The 17,525-nt window shown below is 36.9% G+C and overlaps 1 protein-coding gene across 20 annotated transcripts in view; it reads left to right on the top strand.

Annotated features, from left to right (window-relative positions):
* The window catches only part of xpnpep2 (X-prolyl aminopeptidase (aminopeptidase P) 2, membrane-bound), an 87,817-nt gene extending 78,806 nt beyond the window's left edge, over nucleotides 1-9,011 (top strand). For 19 of the 20 annotated variants that reach the window (XM_058797165.1, XM_058797161.1, XM_058797167.1 and 16 more), the window contains 16 exons: nucleotides 135-221; nucleotides 453-596; nucleotides 1,357-1,458; nucleotides 1,567-1,648; nucleotides 1,728-1,929; nucleotides 2,998-3,087; nucleotides 3,590-3,699; nucleotides 5,734-5,811; nucleotides 5,941-6,012; nucleotides 6,117-6,177; nucleotides 6,277-6,346; nucleotides 6,496-6,600; nucleotides 7,095-7,154; nucleotides 7,233-7,309; nucleotides 7,450-7,539; nucleotides 8,457-9,011. In XM_058797165.1, coding sequence (XP_058653148.1) covers nucleotides 135-221; nucleotides 453-596; nucleotides 1,357-1,458; nucleotides 1,567-1,648; nucleotides 1,728-1,929; nucleotides 2,998-3,087; nucleotides 3,590-3,699; nucleotides 5,734-5,811; nucleotides 5,941-6,012; nucleotides 6,117-6,177; nucleotides 6,277-6,346; nucleotides 6,496-6,600; nucleotides 7,095-7,154; nucleotides 7,233-7,309; nucleotides 7,450-7,539; nucleotides 8,457-8,657 — 1,631 coding nt within the window. In that variant the 3' untranslated portion in view covers nucleotides 8,658-9,011. The remainder of the gene's footprint in view (nucleotides 1-134; nucleotides 222-452; nucleotides 597-1,356; nucleotides 1,459-1,566; nucleotides 1,649-1,727; nucleotides 1,930-2,997; nucleotides 3,088-3,589; nucleotides 3,700-5,733; nucleotides 5,812-5,940; nucleotides 6,013-6,116; nucleotides 6,178-6,276; nucleotides 6,347-6,495; nucleotides 6,601-7,094; nucleotides 7,155-7,232; nucleotides 7,310-7,449; nucleotides 7,540-8,456) is intronic. The other variant, XM_058797177.1, reaches the window with a different exon arrangement.
* The last annotated feature ends 8,514 nt before the right edge of the window (nucleotides 9,012-17,525 follow it).

Genomic DNA, 17,525 nt, shown 5'->3' with positions numbered 1-17,525 from the left:
ATATTTAAAGGATATTGAAAGATGTTATTCTATTGATTGTTGTGTGGAATTCTATCATTTTACCTCTACTTTGTCTGTTGTTAATTCGATCTGAGTCGTTAACACTTTTCTGGTCTAACTCTACTGGATCGTAGCCTCCGTTCGCAGTATTACCAACTGGCTGATCCTAGAGATCCCTGAGGGAGATCAGGTGGGCTTTGACCCATTCCTCTTCTCTGTAGGTAAGCAAACAGAGCTAGTAAAATACTTTCTTATGTAAAATAAGTTAAAAAGTATGTGTTGTTTTCTATAGATTTTTTTGTTCATTTTAAATTCTGTTCTTTTAAACTTTCTATTCATCAAAATAAAAAAAATGTGATAAAAATGACTCACAGTTTCCACAAAAATAAAGCAGAAAAACTGTTTTCAACATTATCAAAATCAGCCGTGAATAATTTGGTCATTATTCTTAGACATTTTTGACGTCTACAACACCAACCTGACTCCAGCGGGCCGGATCCTGAAGTCTATTCCTGATAACCTGGTGGATAAAATATGGACAGATCGACCTCCTCTGCCTCCTGACAACCCCACGCGCTTACCTGACAGTGTCATCGGTGTGTGCATGTCTTATCAGCATCACTTGACTGATAAGTACCAAGCGAATAGGGCAGAGGACCATAAGATCATGACAAACAGAGCAATAAAGCTCTGATTTAATCTTTAATGACTAGTGATATAACCTGCAGTAATGGCAGCTGACAGAGGGGATATTCTAGTTCATTCTGGCTCCAAGATAAAGTCAACGAGGCATGAATAAAGGCATAGTCAACCTAAAAATAACTTCATGTTGGTCTAAAACTACAGTATATTGCTTTTTTTTCTGTGGCCATAAAAGGAGAAATTCTGTGCTTGTTGCTCTTTTCCTCTTTTTCAAGCTTCAAATAAGATACAAAAAATAATCTTAAAATGAGTTGTGCATTTTATTACAAGGCTTCTGAATTCATATTATAGCTTTGTGTGAGGAACAGATAAAAATGTTCAGTGCTGTTTACAAATAATCTTCCTGCCGAGGCTAAAGTGTTGAATGTTGAATGTGGTGAACTTAAGAACCAAATCAGTCTGATTCATGAATAAATCATTTTAAACCGAAAAAAATTTGAAAAAGCTGATTCACTGAACAGATTTGATTCAAAATAGTGAATCTTTAACAAAATGGTCTTCTCTACATCTGCGTTCCCTTTTATTGCAATTGCATAGAAAAAGTGACCAACAACTTATTGTAAGGGTTAGTAAATGGTGACAGAATTCTCATTTTTGAAGGTTTTGTTGTAATTCAAATTGACATTGTGCATGTGTGTTTGTTTGGATGTTCAGAAAGGACCTGGCCAACAAAAGTGGATCAGATACGAGCCCAAATAAGTGACAATCCATACAAGCCCACCGCTGTGCTGCTTTCAGCTCTGGACGAGACCGCATGTAAGCGCAAAACAGCACAACACAAAGCCATCTCGTGCAGGAGAGTTTCTCTGAATTGTTCAACACTCTTGTCGGGTCAAACATTTCAGCTCGCATTTCTATTTTCAGGGCTGTTTAATCTACGAGGCAACGACATCCCTTTTAATCCATTCTTCTATTCTTACACTCTGCTGTCAATGGATGAGATATGGCAAGTTCCTATGTTTCATATTAATAGCACTGTACTTAGTTGGTGTGCTGTACAGTTTCTAACTAACCTCCTTCACCAGGCTTTTTGTGCACACTGAACGGATGACAGAGGAGCTGAAGGTGTACCTGAACACTTCATGCTACCATTCCTATTGTGTGCAGCTGCTTGAGTACAGCTCTGTGCGCTCGTATCTGCAGTCCTATCTACAGAGATCCGGCGTGAGGGTGTGGGTGGGTACAGAGTACACCAACCAGGCCCTGTATGAGCTCATCACTCCTGAGGTAAGACCTGGATCCAAAATATAGACTACTAGTATGTGTATGATAGCTTAGATGCTCAAATAAGGAGTCTCAAACTATCTGTGGGCTAAATATGGCTGAGATGGTTTCAATCAAGCCCCTCAAGTGTCAATAATTGATTTTCACTTTTTGCATTTGGCCTTTGATGTTATCCTGTGCTTCTGTTCAAGATGTGTTAAATAGTAGCCTTTTTTATTTTAATTTATTTTTTACCATATGGCTTTTTAAAGGCTGAAACATAAATGTAAATATGTAACTGTAATCTAGGAAAGAACAAACAAGCCTGTGTGCTTTCATCTGTCAAAAAAGTTTAGTTACGCACATCTACATCAAGCGCTTGTCACTGTGTGACAAAATTAGATTGCTATAATCAGTGGAGCCATTTCTATTTTTGACACACTGCACAGCTATTTCAGCCATTTGATTTTGCCCTTCCCGGTCTGTCTGAACTTAAATTATTTTATTGACAGATATGTAAATAAATATATGGTGAACATTAAATTAGAGCCAATTTATGATGTTTTACTTAATGTGACTTGATGTGCAAAACAAATTTGAATAAATGGATTTGATGGAGGTGTGGATAGATGGATGGATAGATAAGTAGATTGGTGGATGGATGAATGGATGGGTAGATAGGTGGATGGATGGATGGATGAATAGTACTGTAGATAGCTAGATGGATTGGTAGATAGATGGATAAATGACGTGAATGGATGGGTAGATAGGTGGATGGATGACTAGATAGGTGGATGGATGGATGGATGAATGGTAGATAGCTTGATGAATAGGTAGATAGATGGATAGATGGATGATTGATGGCTGGATGGATGGATGGATGGTTAAGTAGATAGGTGGATAGATGGATGGATGGTAGATAGCTAGATGGATGGGTAGATAGGTGAATGGATGGATGGATAAGTAGATAGGTGGATAGATGGATGAATGGATGGATGGATCCTGACTGAATTTATAATTTCATAAGGCTGCTTGAGTCGTACAGTGCAGGTGAAGATTTTACTGCTGATGAACATATCTTATGTCTTTAAGGACAAACTTCTGACCAGCACCTACTCTCCAGTACTGACTACAAAATCAGTGAAAGATGCGACTGAGCAGCGTATTCTCAAAGAGGCTCATGTAAGAGAACACACACACACACACACATACAGTCTTTTCCCCAAATGACTTTTGTAAAGCAGTGATAACCCTGATGGACACTGTTGACTGATACCTGTGTTGTATTATCATAATTTCTAGATTGAAGGGCACTTTATCACATCATAAAGCCACATTAGGAGTCCAGACAGACTCCATTCATTGCAGCTCAATGTAGCTGAATCAATGTCTTATCGCTCCTTATCGCACAACCTCCATCAAACATAGTGGGACCTGTATTACTCTTGGTCATTGCTTGTATTCAGTGTTCTGTTGACATATTTAGCAGAATGAGGTTTTTGAAAACAACTGCATTTGATAACATGCATGGACAAACATATTGGTTCCGGTGTTTTATGGCCTAAAGCCAGACCTCTGTTGACTGCTTCAATTAATCCCCTCCGTCTGGCATCCGTCTGGTCTCAAGCGGGTGATTTTATTCTTCTCAGCCATGATGGGTGAACATCCATCCTCTTTCCCGCAGGTTAGGGACGCAGTCGCAGTCATGCAGCTTCTGATGTGGCTTGAGAAGAAAGTTCCAGAAGGCACAGAGAACGAACTTACAGCAGCACATTTTGTTGATCAGTGTCGCAGGTACAGAACAGTGGAGCTAAACCCTCATCACCAATACCACTCACATACAGTAAAACAGATGGTTTTACCTGTATTGTTCATTTTTCAAGGCTATCGGTTCCAAAAGTATATGTACCATTAATTTATTTCAATTGTGCATTGCTTATAAGCAATAGGCAATCCATCTCATGAACAGTTGACAATAAACGTGGAACACACAACACTATTATAAGTTATTTACTTAACACACATACTTATTTACATTTCAAATTTGCACATATCATACCTGTACATACATAATTGTCATTCTCATTCTCTCTCTCTCTCTCTCTCTCTTTAATTGTACATTTATTTATTTATTTTATAAGTAGAGATGTTCCGATACCCTTTTTCCCTTCCCGATACCGATTCCGATACCTAGGCTCAGGGTATCGGCCGATACCGAGTACTGATCTGATACCTGGGTGTGTATCTGGTTATACAGCTGTATGTACTACTAGACCTGTATGAATTGATACAATTATTTTATGGTGCTTCACCATAGATAGATAGATAGTCTGGCGAGTAAACAAAAAAATATAATATATAATGTTTGGAAAATGGCACATCTATTTAAATATCTAAAAGTACACTCTTAACATCAGTCAGTCAAGCATTATAAATGTATTATGATAATCAAGTATTATTTAATGATATAACTTTAGCAATTAGAATTAAAACTTGGTAACCATGAATACAGTCATTTTAACTGAACTGGTGGTGGTGCTTTTTTGGTAATTGAGTGTTTCTCTAAAAAATGGGGGGGAAACTATCAATAATACTGATAAGATAATAATCATACTATGAATCCTACTAAGAACAATATAAAACGCACTAAGGATTAACGAGCTGCTGGATTCATGAATATTAATCACGTTGTCTGCGTTCGCTTGAACTGATTTGCTGAAATCAAAACAGGGACGATTATTGGTGAGCGCCAGCCAATGAGATTGTCGCTTGCGCATTAGCTCCGCCTACTACCGGAGAACCGGCAGTTCTTAAAAGCTCAAGAATTCCAAAGGAACTCCGTTATTCTTACAGGAAAATACAACAAAGAATATCGTTTACATACCAAGCAGAATTGACGCGCTACATGCAAGACTCTCTCTCTCTCTCTCTTTGCGTGTGAGGAAAAAAGCAAAGCGACGGCGAGTCGTGCACTTCACACTAGAGCTTACGGTACGTCAAATACAGGTGCGCTGCGCATTCATTCAGATGAACTGATAAATGGCCCAGATCGCTTGACGGAGAGTGAAACTCTGAAGCGCTCAGTCAGAGTGTTCAGCGAGTGAAAATATATCTGTGCTAAACTTATACATAGCCTCCAACTCAACACACTGGCGAGTCTAATCTGAGCATTTATTAGCCAGTGGCTAATATTATACACTATTTAGTCGCCCAGGGTGAAGATTTAGTTGCATATGCGAGTGATTTACTGGCTATGCGCTACCACGTTTGTATTTATTCTTTGCTGCTCTAAATAGTGGTTGCTTGTGCACAACTTCCTGTGTTTGCATTCTGAGCAGCGAAGAAGAATTGATTTCCGATTTGCAGCATTAAGCAAAGTTAGCGGGCATAAGTCTTGTTTAAAAATTGTATCGGATCGGTACATGGGTTCAAGTACTCGCCGATACCGATGCCAGAATTTTTTGTGGTATCGGTGGAATTTCCGATACTAGTATCGGAATCGGAACAACCCTATTTATAAGTGTATATACACATTAGTAGTTTAATTCTTTATAGTGAATATGTAATTAAATGCTATTTCTAATATTATTTAGTGTTTTCTTTTCAAAATATGCTATAAAATGCTATCAGAGCTTATGGTAGGTTTGTCTTGGAAGACAATTATGGCTGACTCTAACACTATATTAGCCATTTTTCTAAGCTTGCATTACAGGAATGACATTATTTGAAAACTAGAACTTACATCAAGGATGTTAATTTAGAAGATGTTTTACTTATGTAAACTTCCTTTTTCTTGAGAATCACAAACCCTTGACTGTGTTTTGGCAGCAAACAGAAGAACAGCAGAGGGCCGAGTTTTGAGACCATTTCTGCAAGTGGACCTAATGCTGCTCTTGCTCACTACAGGTATTGAAATACTGTTCCTCTTCCCGCCCAATTATGATGTATAGCTTTTCAGTAGTTTTTCTTTGTTCACTCTGGAATTATGTTCATTATGTTTGCTTATAACTACCTGCATTGTTCTTATTTTTACAGTCCATCTAATGAAACTGCAAGGAAGCTGTCTGTGAGTGAGATGTATCTTGTTGACTCTGGAGGACAGTACCTGTGAGTTTCATAGTACTACTACAGTAGTACATAGTTATGTTTGTGTGCAAAAAACAATACATAGCCAAGCTCATGCATGCATTCTGTCTGATTTATATTAACAGTGACGGTACTACTGATATAACGCGTACTGTGCACTGGGGTAAACCCACTGACTTTCAAAAGGTACTGAATGGCAGGCATGGGGACTTACTAATGATGCTAAGCATAATAGGATGCTTATACTGAAAAGAAAACTGTTTTCTCCATGTCTTACTTTGATAGGAGGCCTACACAAGAGTGCTCATGGGAAATATTGAGATTTCAAGAACCGTCTTTCCTGCTGGAACTAGAGGTGAGAATCTCCTCATCACAATCTCCCTTCAAGCGACCATGCCATGATACTTCCACACGAGGGCACCATATCCACAGCAGACTTCTCACAGAGACCACTACAAAACCTGTCCAGTGCTAACCTTTCATGTGTTTTTATTCCCACCATAGGCGTGAACATGGAGATGCTGGGACGAAGAGCATTGTGGGAAGTTGGTTTAAATTATGGTCATGGCACAGGTCATGGTGTGGGGAACTACTTTGGAGTCCATGAATGTAAGTCTGACTCTGTAACTTGTTTATATATTTATTTTAGTAACTTTTCATTTAAATGCATTTGTGTTTATAACAGTCATTTACAATTAAAATACACTAATATGTAAAAGTGTAGGGTCAGTAAGTTTTTTTTTTTTTAATCATCAAGGATGCATTATATGAATTAAAAGTGACAGTAAAGGCATTTATAATGTTACAAAAGATTTCCATTTTTGTTCTTTTGATCTTGGGGGGGGGGGCTGGGTGTAGCATTGACAATAATAAGAAATTGATAATAAAATGGATTTAAAATATTTTAAAATATAAAACATTGTAATACTATTTCACAGTATTACTGTTTTTACCTTATTTTATTTATTTATTTATTTATTTATTACAAATAAATGCAGCCTTGGTGAGAAAAACTTTCAAACACACACACGTATACAGGTATATGTATATATAGAACATATGCTGTATCTCTTCATCTAAGGGCTTTGTTTTCTCTCTGATAGGGCCTGTGGGTTTTCAGTCCAATAATATTCCATTTCAAGAGGGGATGTTCACATCAATTGGTGAGGAATCATTAAGCAGCTCATTACGATTGTCTTAGTTTGATAATTACGGTTATAAACTGACAAACTGTCCTCCAGAACCTGGTTATTACAAGGAGAATGACTTTGGTATAAGGATAGAGGACATTGCTGTCACTGTTCCAGCTACTACAAAGGTACATCCAACTCACTGAGGGTCCAGAACTCTGTAAATCCACTGCAGTTAGCCAAGGGCAGTGCCTAAAGAAATATTAATAATATGTGCATTTTTGTCTTGCTTAAAATAAAATTACTCTTTTCCTGTTTTACTTTTAAGTATGGCAACAATTACTTGACATTTGAAACCGTCTCACTGGTGCCTTATGACAGAAAACTGATAAACACATCTCTTCTAAGTCCTGAGCAGGTATTGTAATAGTGCCATAAAGTATTTTTAACATTTATAACATTTTTTGTTTGTTTTTTTGTAAAGCACTCTGCCAGAATTATTGGCAAATTATATATGTGTGTGTGTGTGTGTGTGTGTGTGACCCTGGACCAGAAACCAGTCATAAGGGTCCATTTTTTGAAACTGAGATTTATACATCATCTGAAAGCTGAATAAATAAGCTTTCCACAATATTTGGCCAAGATACAACTATTTGAAAATCTGGAATCTGAGGGTGCAAAAAAAAAATCTAAATATTGAGAAAATCGCCTTTAAAGTTGTCCAAATGAAGCAATGCATATTATGAATCAAAAATTATGTTTTAATATATTTGCGGTAGGAAATTTACAAAATATCTTCATGGAACATGATCTTTACTTAATACCCTAATGATTTTTGGCATATAAGAAAAATCGATCATTTTTTTGACCCATACAGTGTATTTTTGGCTATTGCTACAAATATACCCCAGCGACTTAAGACTGGTTTTGTGTATATTTATATATCTGTAGTGTTCTATTTATATATATATATATATATATATGTATGTATGTATATGTGTTTACTTTCATATCATGTTGTGTGATACAATATAAATGCGTCTGTTAACTTTCATGTTTATTTTCATATCATAAATAATTTTGGTACTGCTAGAATGTCTTGTATGCCATTTGGTGTTCAGTGTAAAAATTTGGGTTAAGAACCACAGCTTGGTGTGTTTAAATATACGTTTTTTTCTAGAGTTGGTTTCCTTTGAAAATGTACCCACAAACGCTCTTCACTGGAAATACGTCTTGGGAGGGGGGTTGTGGGTTAGTTGAAAATGGCCTTATTTTCATTTATGACAAAACAGAAATCACTTACTGACAGCATTTTATTTTTTTGTTGTCTTGTAGCTGCACTGGCTGAACAAATACTATGAGACCATCCGAAGCGTGGTGGGTCACGAGCTGGAGAGGCAGGGACTGAAGGAGGAGTATGACTGGATGATGAAGCATACAGCACCCTTCCTTACAGCTGGAGCTTCAGCTGTCATCTCCTCAGTCACACTGCTAGTAACAGTGCTGCCCTCTGTTTTACTGCATAATCTGCTGTAAAACATGCACTGAAGAGCATAACCCACTTCACAGCGTTCAGTACTGCCTCTGCTCCTATTGTGGGCTGGGGTGACAAACGCACTTTCAGGTACAAACAGAAAAGCTCCAATGTTGAGTTCTTAAATTAAGTTGTCTTTTATACAGTGTTCTTCTTTCTCTTAATTCTGCTCTTTTATCTGTTTTTTTTTTTCTTCAAGCCATTTTGAGTGGATTTAATGCTTTATTAGGATTTGTCCTATGTTTGAACTGTTAGTATTTTATAATGTATTTTTTAACAAAGGTTGTTGTAGGTTTAATTAAGATTTAAAAATGATACATTGCATGTGTATGTATGAATATATTATTTTAAGACAATGCTTGTTAATTTATAATTTATTAAAGTAAGATTACTACAGTATTTAGTGGTACTTTTGGTTTATCTATGGCTGCATCCGAAAGCTTAGGCAGGCAATGAGGGAATGACTTGCAGGCAGCGTTTGCATGTAAAGTTACCTCACAAAACAGATTTCAAACTGACTTCTAAGGCAGAATAACAGTCTGATCTACTTGAAAATACAGAGAACTTCGGTAATAATATTTAATTACAACAATACTAATTTCTCGCTAAAACTCACATCAAAAGTGGAAAAAGTTGGTCAAAGTCATTTATTTACACAGAAACTAACTACTAACCGCAGCTTTTATTTATTTTTTTTTTTTAGCTTAACTGTCACAGAATGGAAAGCACAGGATTGTAGGTATCATAGGCAGCGAAGGATACATCTATGCTGCTTTCAGAAAATCGCTCATATGAAAGTATCTCAGTAAACAGGATGTGACACGATCATTGGATTCAGACATGCCTTGATGTCCTCGTACCTCCTTATCCTGCCTGTGTAGGCAGCATTTTTCAGCTTTCGGATGCAGCCTGTGTGTTCTGTTTTCTAAGATTTCATACATAACAGTCATATTTACAGATGTCAAACAGAGTGCACTAAGTGAAAATATTATCCAGACACCATCAACGCCTACTCAACACTTTATAACACTGCAAGATAAAAAAAAAAGGTTATATCTTAAAGTCCCCCTATTATGGGTAATGAAAGGTTCATATTTTGGTTTTGGGAGTCCCCAGCAGCAGGTTGCAAGGGGACTGCAAGGTCAAAAAACACTTTCATTTTCTTATAATATGGATTTATTTGACCTTATTTGCTCAACGACTCTCAAACGATTCGCCCAACGATTCATTTTTTGAAACCCCTCCTTTGTGTGACACTAATGTGCGGTGATTGGTCCGATTCGTTGATTTCATTTCCATTTCATCATGTCTGTATTGCCTGATAAAGCAGCATTTGTGAGAGCAATGTTGCTTTGTGTGCAGCCATTACCTTTTACCACTTCAAAAGCGGCACCTAGTGGCAAAGAATGAATTTGCATTTTCATTCGGACCAACGCGAAAGTCAAGTTTTCCCAGGTCTGTGGAGATTGAGGTCTCTGCAGAGCAAAAGTGGGCGTTTCTGAATTTCTGGGTGTTTTCAGACTACTGGGTGTTTCTAAATCATGCAATCAAAATGATCCCCCTGACCTAACCCCACCCCTAAACCTACCGTCACTATGACGTCAGCCAATCAGGTAACATGGTCTAAAAACGTCCCGATCTGGTAACTCCCATTACTTTTCTGCAGAGACCTATACTTGGGTCTGTGCGCACAACAAGTGGGCGGGCAATATGCTAATGTTTCATGTTGACATTAACATGAAACGGCTTGGGATTCATTTTAAAAACTAATCATTTCAATGATTCAGAGTCGACTCTTTCTTTTGAGAGACAATAACTTTATATATGGTGTACTTTCAGATTTAAAACTTTGCAGGATGTTTTCATTCACTTAGAGCTTTGTTACACACTGCATGGAAGGTAATTTTCAAAAATCCATAATAGGGGCACTTTAAATGGATTTGCATGTTTCAAAAGGTTTAGATTAATTTAATACAGAGTTCAACACTAAGATTTAACTGCTGCCCAGTTGTTCAGCCTTCATCATTACAAAATGTATAAATAATATTATATATACAGCTGAAGACAGAATTATTAGCCCCCCCTATGAAATTTCAGTTTTTTTTCAGATATTTCCCAAGTGATGTTTAACAGAGCAAGGGAATTTTAACACAGTATTTCTAATTATGTTTTTCATCTGGAGAAAGCCTTATTTATTTCAATGTGCCTGGAATAAAACAATTATTTTTTAAAAAAATTTTAAAATTGCTAAGGTTAATATTATTAGCCCTCTTAAGAAATGATCTGTTTGATTGGCTACGGAACAAACCACTGTTGTTCAATGACTTGCTTAACTAACCTAACTTGCCTAATTAATCCTCTAAGCCTTTAAATTACACTGTAAACTGAGGATTAGTATCTTTCAAAACAACTAGTAAAATAATATGTACTGTCATCAAGCAAAGACAAAAAAAAAATTATTTAGACTTGAGAAAAAGAATTGTTAATGCTCACAAAGGAGGAGAAGCATATACATGTTTATCAAAGCGTTTTCAAGTTTAGAGATTAACAAGGTTATCAAGAAGTTTGAAGAGATGCACACAGTGGAGAACAGAAGCAGGAAGCGAAAGATTTCAAAAACTATTGAGAGAGGTTTCTAAAGAACCAAGAACAAGTGCCAAGACACTAGTGAATGATTTAGTCAAGTCTGGGACTGATGTCTCAACGAAGACGGACACTAGAGAATAACAAGAATGGACTCTGAGGTTGCCGACCAAGAAAAACTCCAAGCTAGACTGAAGTTTAAAGGACAACCTGGAGAAAAATTATGCATACTGGAAACGTGTCCTTTGGTCAGATGAGACAAAATAGAGATCTTTGGCCATAGAGATGTTGCCTATGTTTGGAGAAAGAAGGGACAGGTGCTCAACCCAAAGAACATCATCTCCAGAGTGAAACATGGAGGTGGAAGCATAATGCTGTGGGGATGTTTCAGTGCGTTTGGAACTAGGGATCTCGTCAGGGTCAAAGGAATCATGAAAACGGAAGGCTACGAGAAGATTTTGAAAGACAACCTCAGGCAATCTGCAACAAAAGATGGTTAGGGTCGACGTTTTGTCTTCCAGGATGATAGCGACTTAAAGCATACCTCATTTCTGGTGTTGAACTACCTCCAAATGATCAAAGTGAACGTTCTTGACTGGCCTGCACAAAGCCCAGACTTGAATTCAATAGAAAATCTGTGGGGCACACTAAAGACCAGAATCCATGCCAGGAGACCAACAAATCTGGAGGATCTTGAGAGATTTGCTGAGGAAGAATGGGCTGTGATGACTCAGGAGACATGCCTGAAACTTGTTGAGAACTACAACAAACAACTAAAGGCTGTTATCAAGCAAAAGGGATACACCATTGACTATTAACATCAGAGGGCTAATAATTTTGGCTTGTAGACTTTTTTTGTTCTTGGTTATAATTTTGCTTCTATTTCTATTACAAACATTTCAAGCTTCCTAAATAAACTATAATGTTTAGAAATGCTGTGCTGAAAAAAATCTTCTCTCTGTTAAACAGCACTTGGGAATTATTTAAAAAATAATGAAATATTTTATAGGGGGCTAATAATTTTGTCTTCAACTGTATGTACAGTACTGTGCAAAGGTCTTAGGGTACTAGATCAGTAGGAAATATCAGTTTACATTTCCAAACACTCATTTTGCCATTAATTGTAATAATCCAGTGAGATTTTTGTTTGCACAAGGAGTCTGACAACAGCCAGTCCTCCACACAGAGAACTGATATGATCATCATCCAGTCCATGTCTGGAATGACATGAAGAAACAGAACAAACTGAGACTAAAACCAGAAGAACTGTGGCAACGTCTCAGATGCTTCAAGAGGCCTACCTGCAAAGCTACAGTACTATTAAAAGTTTTAGACACTTGTGTAAAAATGATGTAAAATGAGGATGCGGTCAAAAATAATGTCACAAATAGATTTTCTTTATCAATTAACTTCTATTAACTAAATTAAATCAACATTTGGTGTGACCATCCTTTGCAGGTCTCTTGAAGCATCTTGGAGACATTGCCACGGTTCTTTTGGATTTAGTCTGTCTCAGTTTGTTCTGTTTCTTCATGTCATTCCAGACAGACTGGATGATAATCAGATCAGATCTCTGTGTTGTCAGACTCCTTGTGCAAAGACAAATCTCACTGAATTATTGCAATTAATTGCAAAATGAATGTTTGGAAATGTAAACTGATATTTCCTACTGACACACTAGAACAAAAGATAAAAATAACTGACTTTTAAACCATTACTATTGCAAAAAGTGGGCTACGGATGAAAATTAGCCAGTGTTGGCTAAATCTGGTGCATTTTACATATTGTATGTATTATTAATGTGCATGTCCCTGATTAAATAAATGAAATTAAATTAAAATGAAATGAAAGTGTGCCAAACTACTGCAAACGACCCAGTACTTAAGTGAACTGTCTGAATAAATCAAATAAATCACGAATCATTACAGACCTTTTTACAAATCTGTTTGAACAATTAGATCAAAAGAGTGATTCATTTACATATCAGGCATCACAAGATCTAAACAGCAGATGGAAAAAACATATGACTTGATTGCTGAAATATTATCAGAGAAAATGACTATTAGGACAGTATACATGTATCCCATTGACATAAGGATTCATCAGTAATATTTTCTGGGGCACAGCGATATTTAACTGAGGCTCGTCACCAACTTCAGTAATGTTCAGTAATGAGACTGGCTCAGTAAAATCCATTGTGGCTTTAATTTGACATGGACATATGGATGTCAAAATCCCCAAAATATTAGCTACTGAACCCACGAACTGACATTTTCAGCAGAGCTAGAGCTAAATATTTGACATTTGTAGTCATTAATCATTTATTCAGCTGGAAGATTTTTAATGTTTCTAAAATTACTATAACCTTTTATTCTCATGTTGGTATTTTTCTGTTAAGCCAAAGCCATATATCATTGTCATTGCTTCATATTTTATCATTGCCACAAATTCGCATTTATCACCATTAATACGTCAGATGCCGTAATAAATTGTAATAATTTTATTTAGATACCGTCAGCAATCATTTAAAAACATAAATCAAGCTATCCAAAAATCCCGTTTTTTTGTTCCTTGTAAAAATGTCTTGTGAGCACACAGCGTGTCATGGCCGTTTGTTTGTTTCACATGGGTGTGTTGCTTTTAGAGCTGGGCATGGTTTAGGGCACTGAAACTGACATGACAATATGAAAGCGAGTCCTATCTCTCACACAGATATCGGAGCAGATGCACATCTTTCTGAGAAGCAGCTTCTACGTTCCCCTTTAATTGTCACAGGCCTGAAGCGAGCTGCTGTCAATAGCACATGCTGCATGTGAAGGTCTCATGCCTGCAGAGGTGCTGTTGCTTGGCAACAGTTCCGTCAGAACCGCAGTAAGGTGTGAGTGTGGTTTCTGAGACGTCCGCTCTCTCTCTGTGCCTCTTTGTTTGGCTCCTCCAGCTCAAAACAACTTTCAGCATTGTTCCTTATGTTCATAAAAACAGGACTGATGGGTGCGATACTGTATATTTTTCATTTGTTTTTTTGCTAGCCGAGGCTCTGTGCATGGTGTGACCGTACATAAAGAGGAACTGCAGCAACAGGAGGTTTTGAAAACAATGACCTCATTAAAGTTGTCACTTGTGCTTGACTGCTGGCTGTACAACAGAAAATACTGTTCTTATCTAAAGTTATGTACTACATGTTACTGACAGCTTAAATATGCTGTAAACACCGGCCTCTTTGACTCAGATATTACATACTCATGACAGGCTCATTTTTGTCAGACATCTTCCCACGTGGTGTTAAAAAAACAAACAAAAATAACTCTGGCAACTCACACACACAGAAACTTCCTCTATTGTCTGTCCCAGCTGGCTGCAAACTTGCACGCAAAAGACGTCAGTCTTTGGTCTCAGGACACTTTTTTACTTTAACAAATCAGTTGTTAAAGTCCGTTCACGATCGCTTTCCGGGGGGGTGAGAACCACAACGCGGGGCCCGGTGTGACCACACCAGTTGCCCAAAGGACGGGCCTGTATATATAGTGGGTACAGAAAGTATTCAGACCCCCTTAAATTTTTCACTCTTTGTTATATTGCAGCCATTTGCTAAAATCATTTAAGTTCATTTTTTTTCCTCATTAATGTACACACAGCATCCCATATTGACAGAAAAACACAGAATTGTTGAATTTTTTGCAGATTTATTAAAAAAGAAAAACTGAAATATCACATGGTCCTAAGTATTCAGACCCTTTGCTCAGTATTTAGTAGAAGCACCCTTTTGATCTAATACAGCCATGAGTCTTTTTGGGAAAGATGCAACAAGTTTTTCACACCTGGATTTGGGGATCCTCTGCCATTCCTCCTTGCAGATCCTTTTTCGTCCAGGATATCCCTGTACTTGGCCGCATTCATCTTTCCCTCGATTGCAACCAGTCGTCCTGTCCCTGCAGCTGAAAAACACCCCCACAGCATGATGCTGCCACCACCATGCTTCACTGTTGGGACTGTATTGGACAGGTGATGAGCAGTGCCTGGTTTTCTCCACACATACCGCTTAGAATTAAGGCCAAAAAGTTCTATCTTGGTCTCATCAGACCAGAGAATCTTATTCAGGTGTTTTTTAGCAAACTCCATGTGTCTTGCACTGAAGAGAGGCTTCCGTCGGGCCACTCTGCCATAAAGCCCCGACTGGTGGAGGGCTGCAGTGATGGTTGACTTTCTACAACTTTCTCCCATCTCCCGACTGCATCTCTGGAGCTCAGCCACAGTGATCTTTGGGTTCTTCTTTACCTCTCTCATCAAGGCTCTTCTCCCCCGATAGCTCAGTTTGGCCGGACGGCCAGCTCTAGGAAGGGTTCTGGTCGTCCCAAACGTCTTCCATTTAAGGATTATGGAGGCCACTGTGCTCTTAGGAACCTTAAGTGCAGCAGAAATTTTTTTGTAACCTTGGCCAGATCTATGCCTTGCCACAATTCTGTCTCTGAGCTCTTCAGGCAGTTCCTTTGACCTCATGATTCTCATTTGCTCTGACACGCACTGTGAGCTGTAAGGTCTTATATAGACAGGTGTGTGGCTTTCCTAATCAAGTCCAATCAGTATAATCAAACACAGCTGGACTCAAATGAAGGTGTAGAACCATCTCAAGGATGATCAGAAGAAATGGACAGCACCTGAGTTAAATATATGAGTGTCACAGCAAAGGGTCTGAATACTTAGGACCATGTGATATTTCAGTTTTTCTTTTTTAATAAATCTGCAAAAATGTCAACAATTCTGTGTTTTTCTGTCAATATGAGGTGCTGTGTGTACATTAATGAGGAAAAAAAATGAACTTAAATGATTTTAGCAAATGGCTGCAATATAACAAAGAGTGAAAAATTTAAGGGGTCTGAATACTTTCCGTACCCACTGTATGTATATATACAGTATATGTATATGTATAATATATATATAATTTAACAAAAAAATTATAATACGTAATATTTTAATAAAATTATATATTTAGTTAACACATTACAATATTTAAATGTTCTACTTTATTTTATTTATTTTTTATACGTTTATAATTAATTTTTATATATTTATTTATTTATTATATTTTTATATATTATTTTATTTATAAATTAAAATTAAATATTTTAATTATTTATTTGAAATGTATTTTTTATTAGTAATATTTATAAGTATTAGAAAATGTAAATGTTTTAAATTAAAGTTATTATATATTTTTAACTAATATATAATTGTCGGCACTGACAGCCTTGCAGGAAGTGTGCCAACATATGTGACCCTGGACCACAAAACCAGTCTTAAGTCGCTGGGGTATATTTGTAGCAATAGCCAAAAATACACTGTATGGGTCAAAATTATAGATTTTTCTTTTATGCCAAAAATCATTAGTATATTAAGTAAAGATCATGCTCCATGAAGATATTTTGTAAATTTACTACTGTAAATATATCAAAAGGTCGTTTTTTGATTAGTAATATGCTTTGCTAAGAATTAATTTGGACAACTTTAAAGGCAAGTTTCTCAATATTTAGATTTTTTTGCACCCTCAGATTCCATATTTTCAAATAGTTGTATCTCGGCCAAATATTGTCAGATCCTAACAACCCATACATCAATGGAAAGCTTATTTATTCCGGTGATGTATAAATCCCAATTTCGAAAAATTGACACTTAATTGGTTTTGTGGTCCAGGATCACATATAGTGCTGTTGCGCTCTAGACGTCCCGAGTTCAAGTCCCAGCTCCTGGACCATTCCCCCTCTCACTTCGCTACCTGTCACTGCTATACTGTCCTATCAAAGTTATCTATATGAAGAGTTCAGATGCAAAAGCCTCCAAGTGCCATCTGAAATGTTCTTCTAAAATGAGTATTTTTCTCAGGCTCCTGTGTTTATGTTAATTTATTTCACTTTAATGTTAAAAAAAAACTATTCATTGCAATTAAAGTGAAATTACTGAACTCTTCATATAAATTAAAAGTTACTTGATTTACAAATATAAGAATATTTAACTAATCGAATATTCTAAATATTTAGAGTCAGAGACTCAATTCACTGCTTATCTCAAGAAATAAAAAATAAATAATAATAATAATTCCTCATGCTGAGAATGTTCTGTATCACTGAAGATATAAATTACTGGTAATTTGGTTGTTGTTGTTTTTTTTTATCTTTTTATCTCTGGTTTGTTTGTTTTTTATCTGATATATGAACCATCTCAACCAAAACCACCTCTTAAAAAAAGAAGTTCCTGTCTAGTCATGTGACTTCCTCAAGCGTTTAGTTCTCCAC

The sequence above is a fragment of the Onychostoma macrolepis genome, chromosome 14 (assembly GCF_012432095.1).
Source record: "Onychostoma macrolepis isolate SWU-2019 chromosome 14, ASM1243209v1, whole genome shotgun sequence".
In the NCBI taxonomy this organism is placed as follows: Eukaryota; Metazoa; Chordata; class Actinopteri; order Cypriniformes; family Cyprinidae; genus Onychostoma; species Onychostoma macrolepis.
Note: the sequence above shows the minus strand (reverse complement) of the source record. Positions and strands in the feature narration are given on the sequence as shown.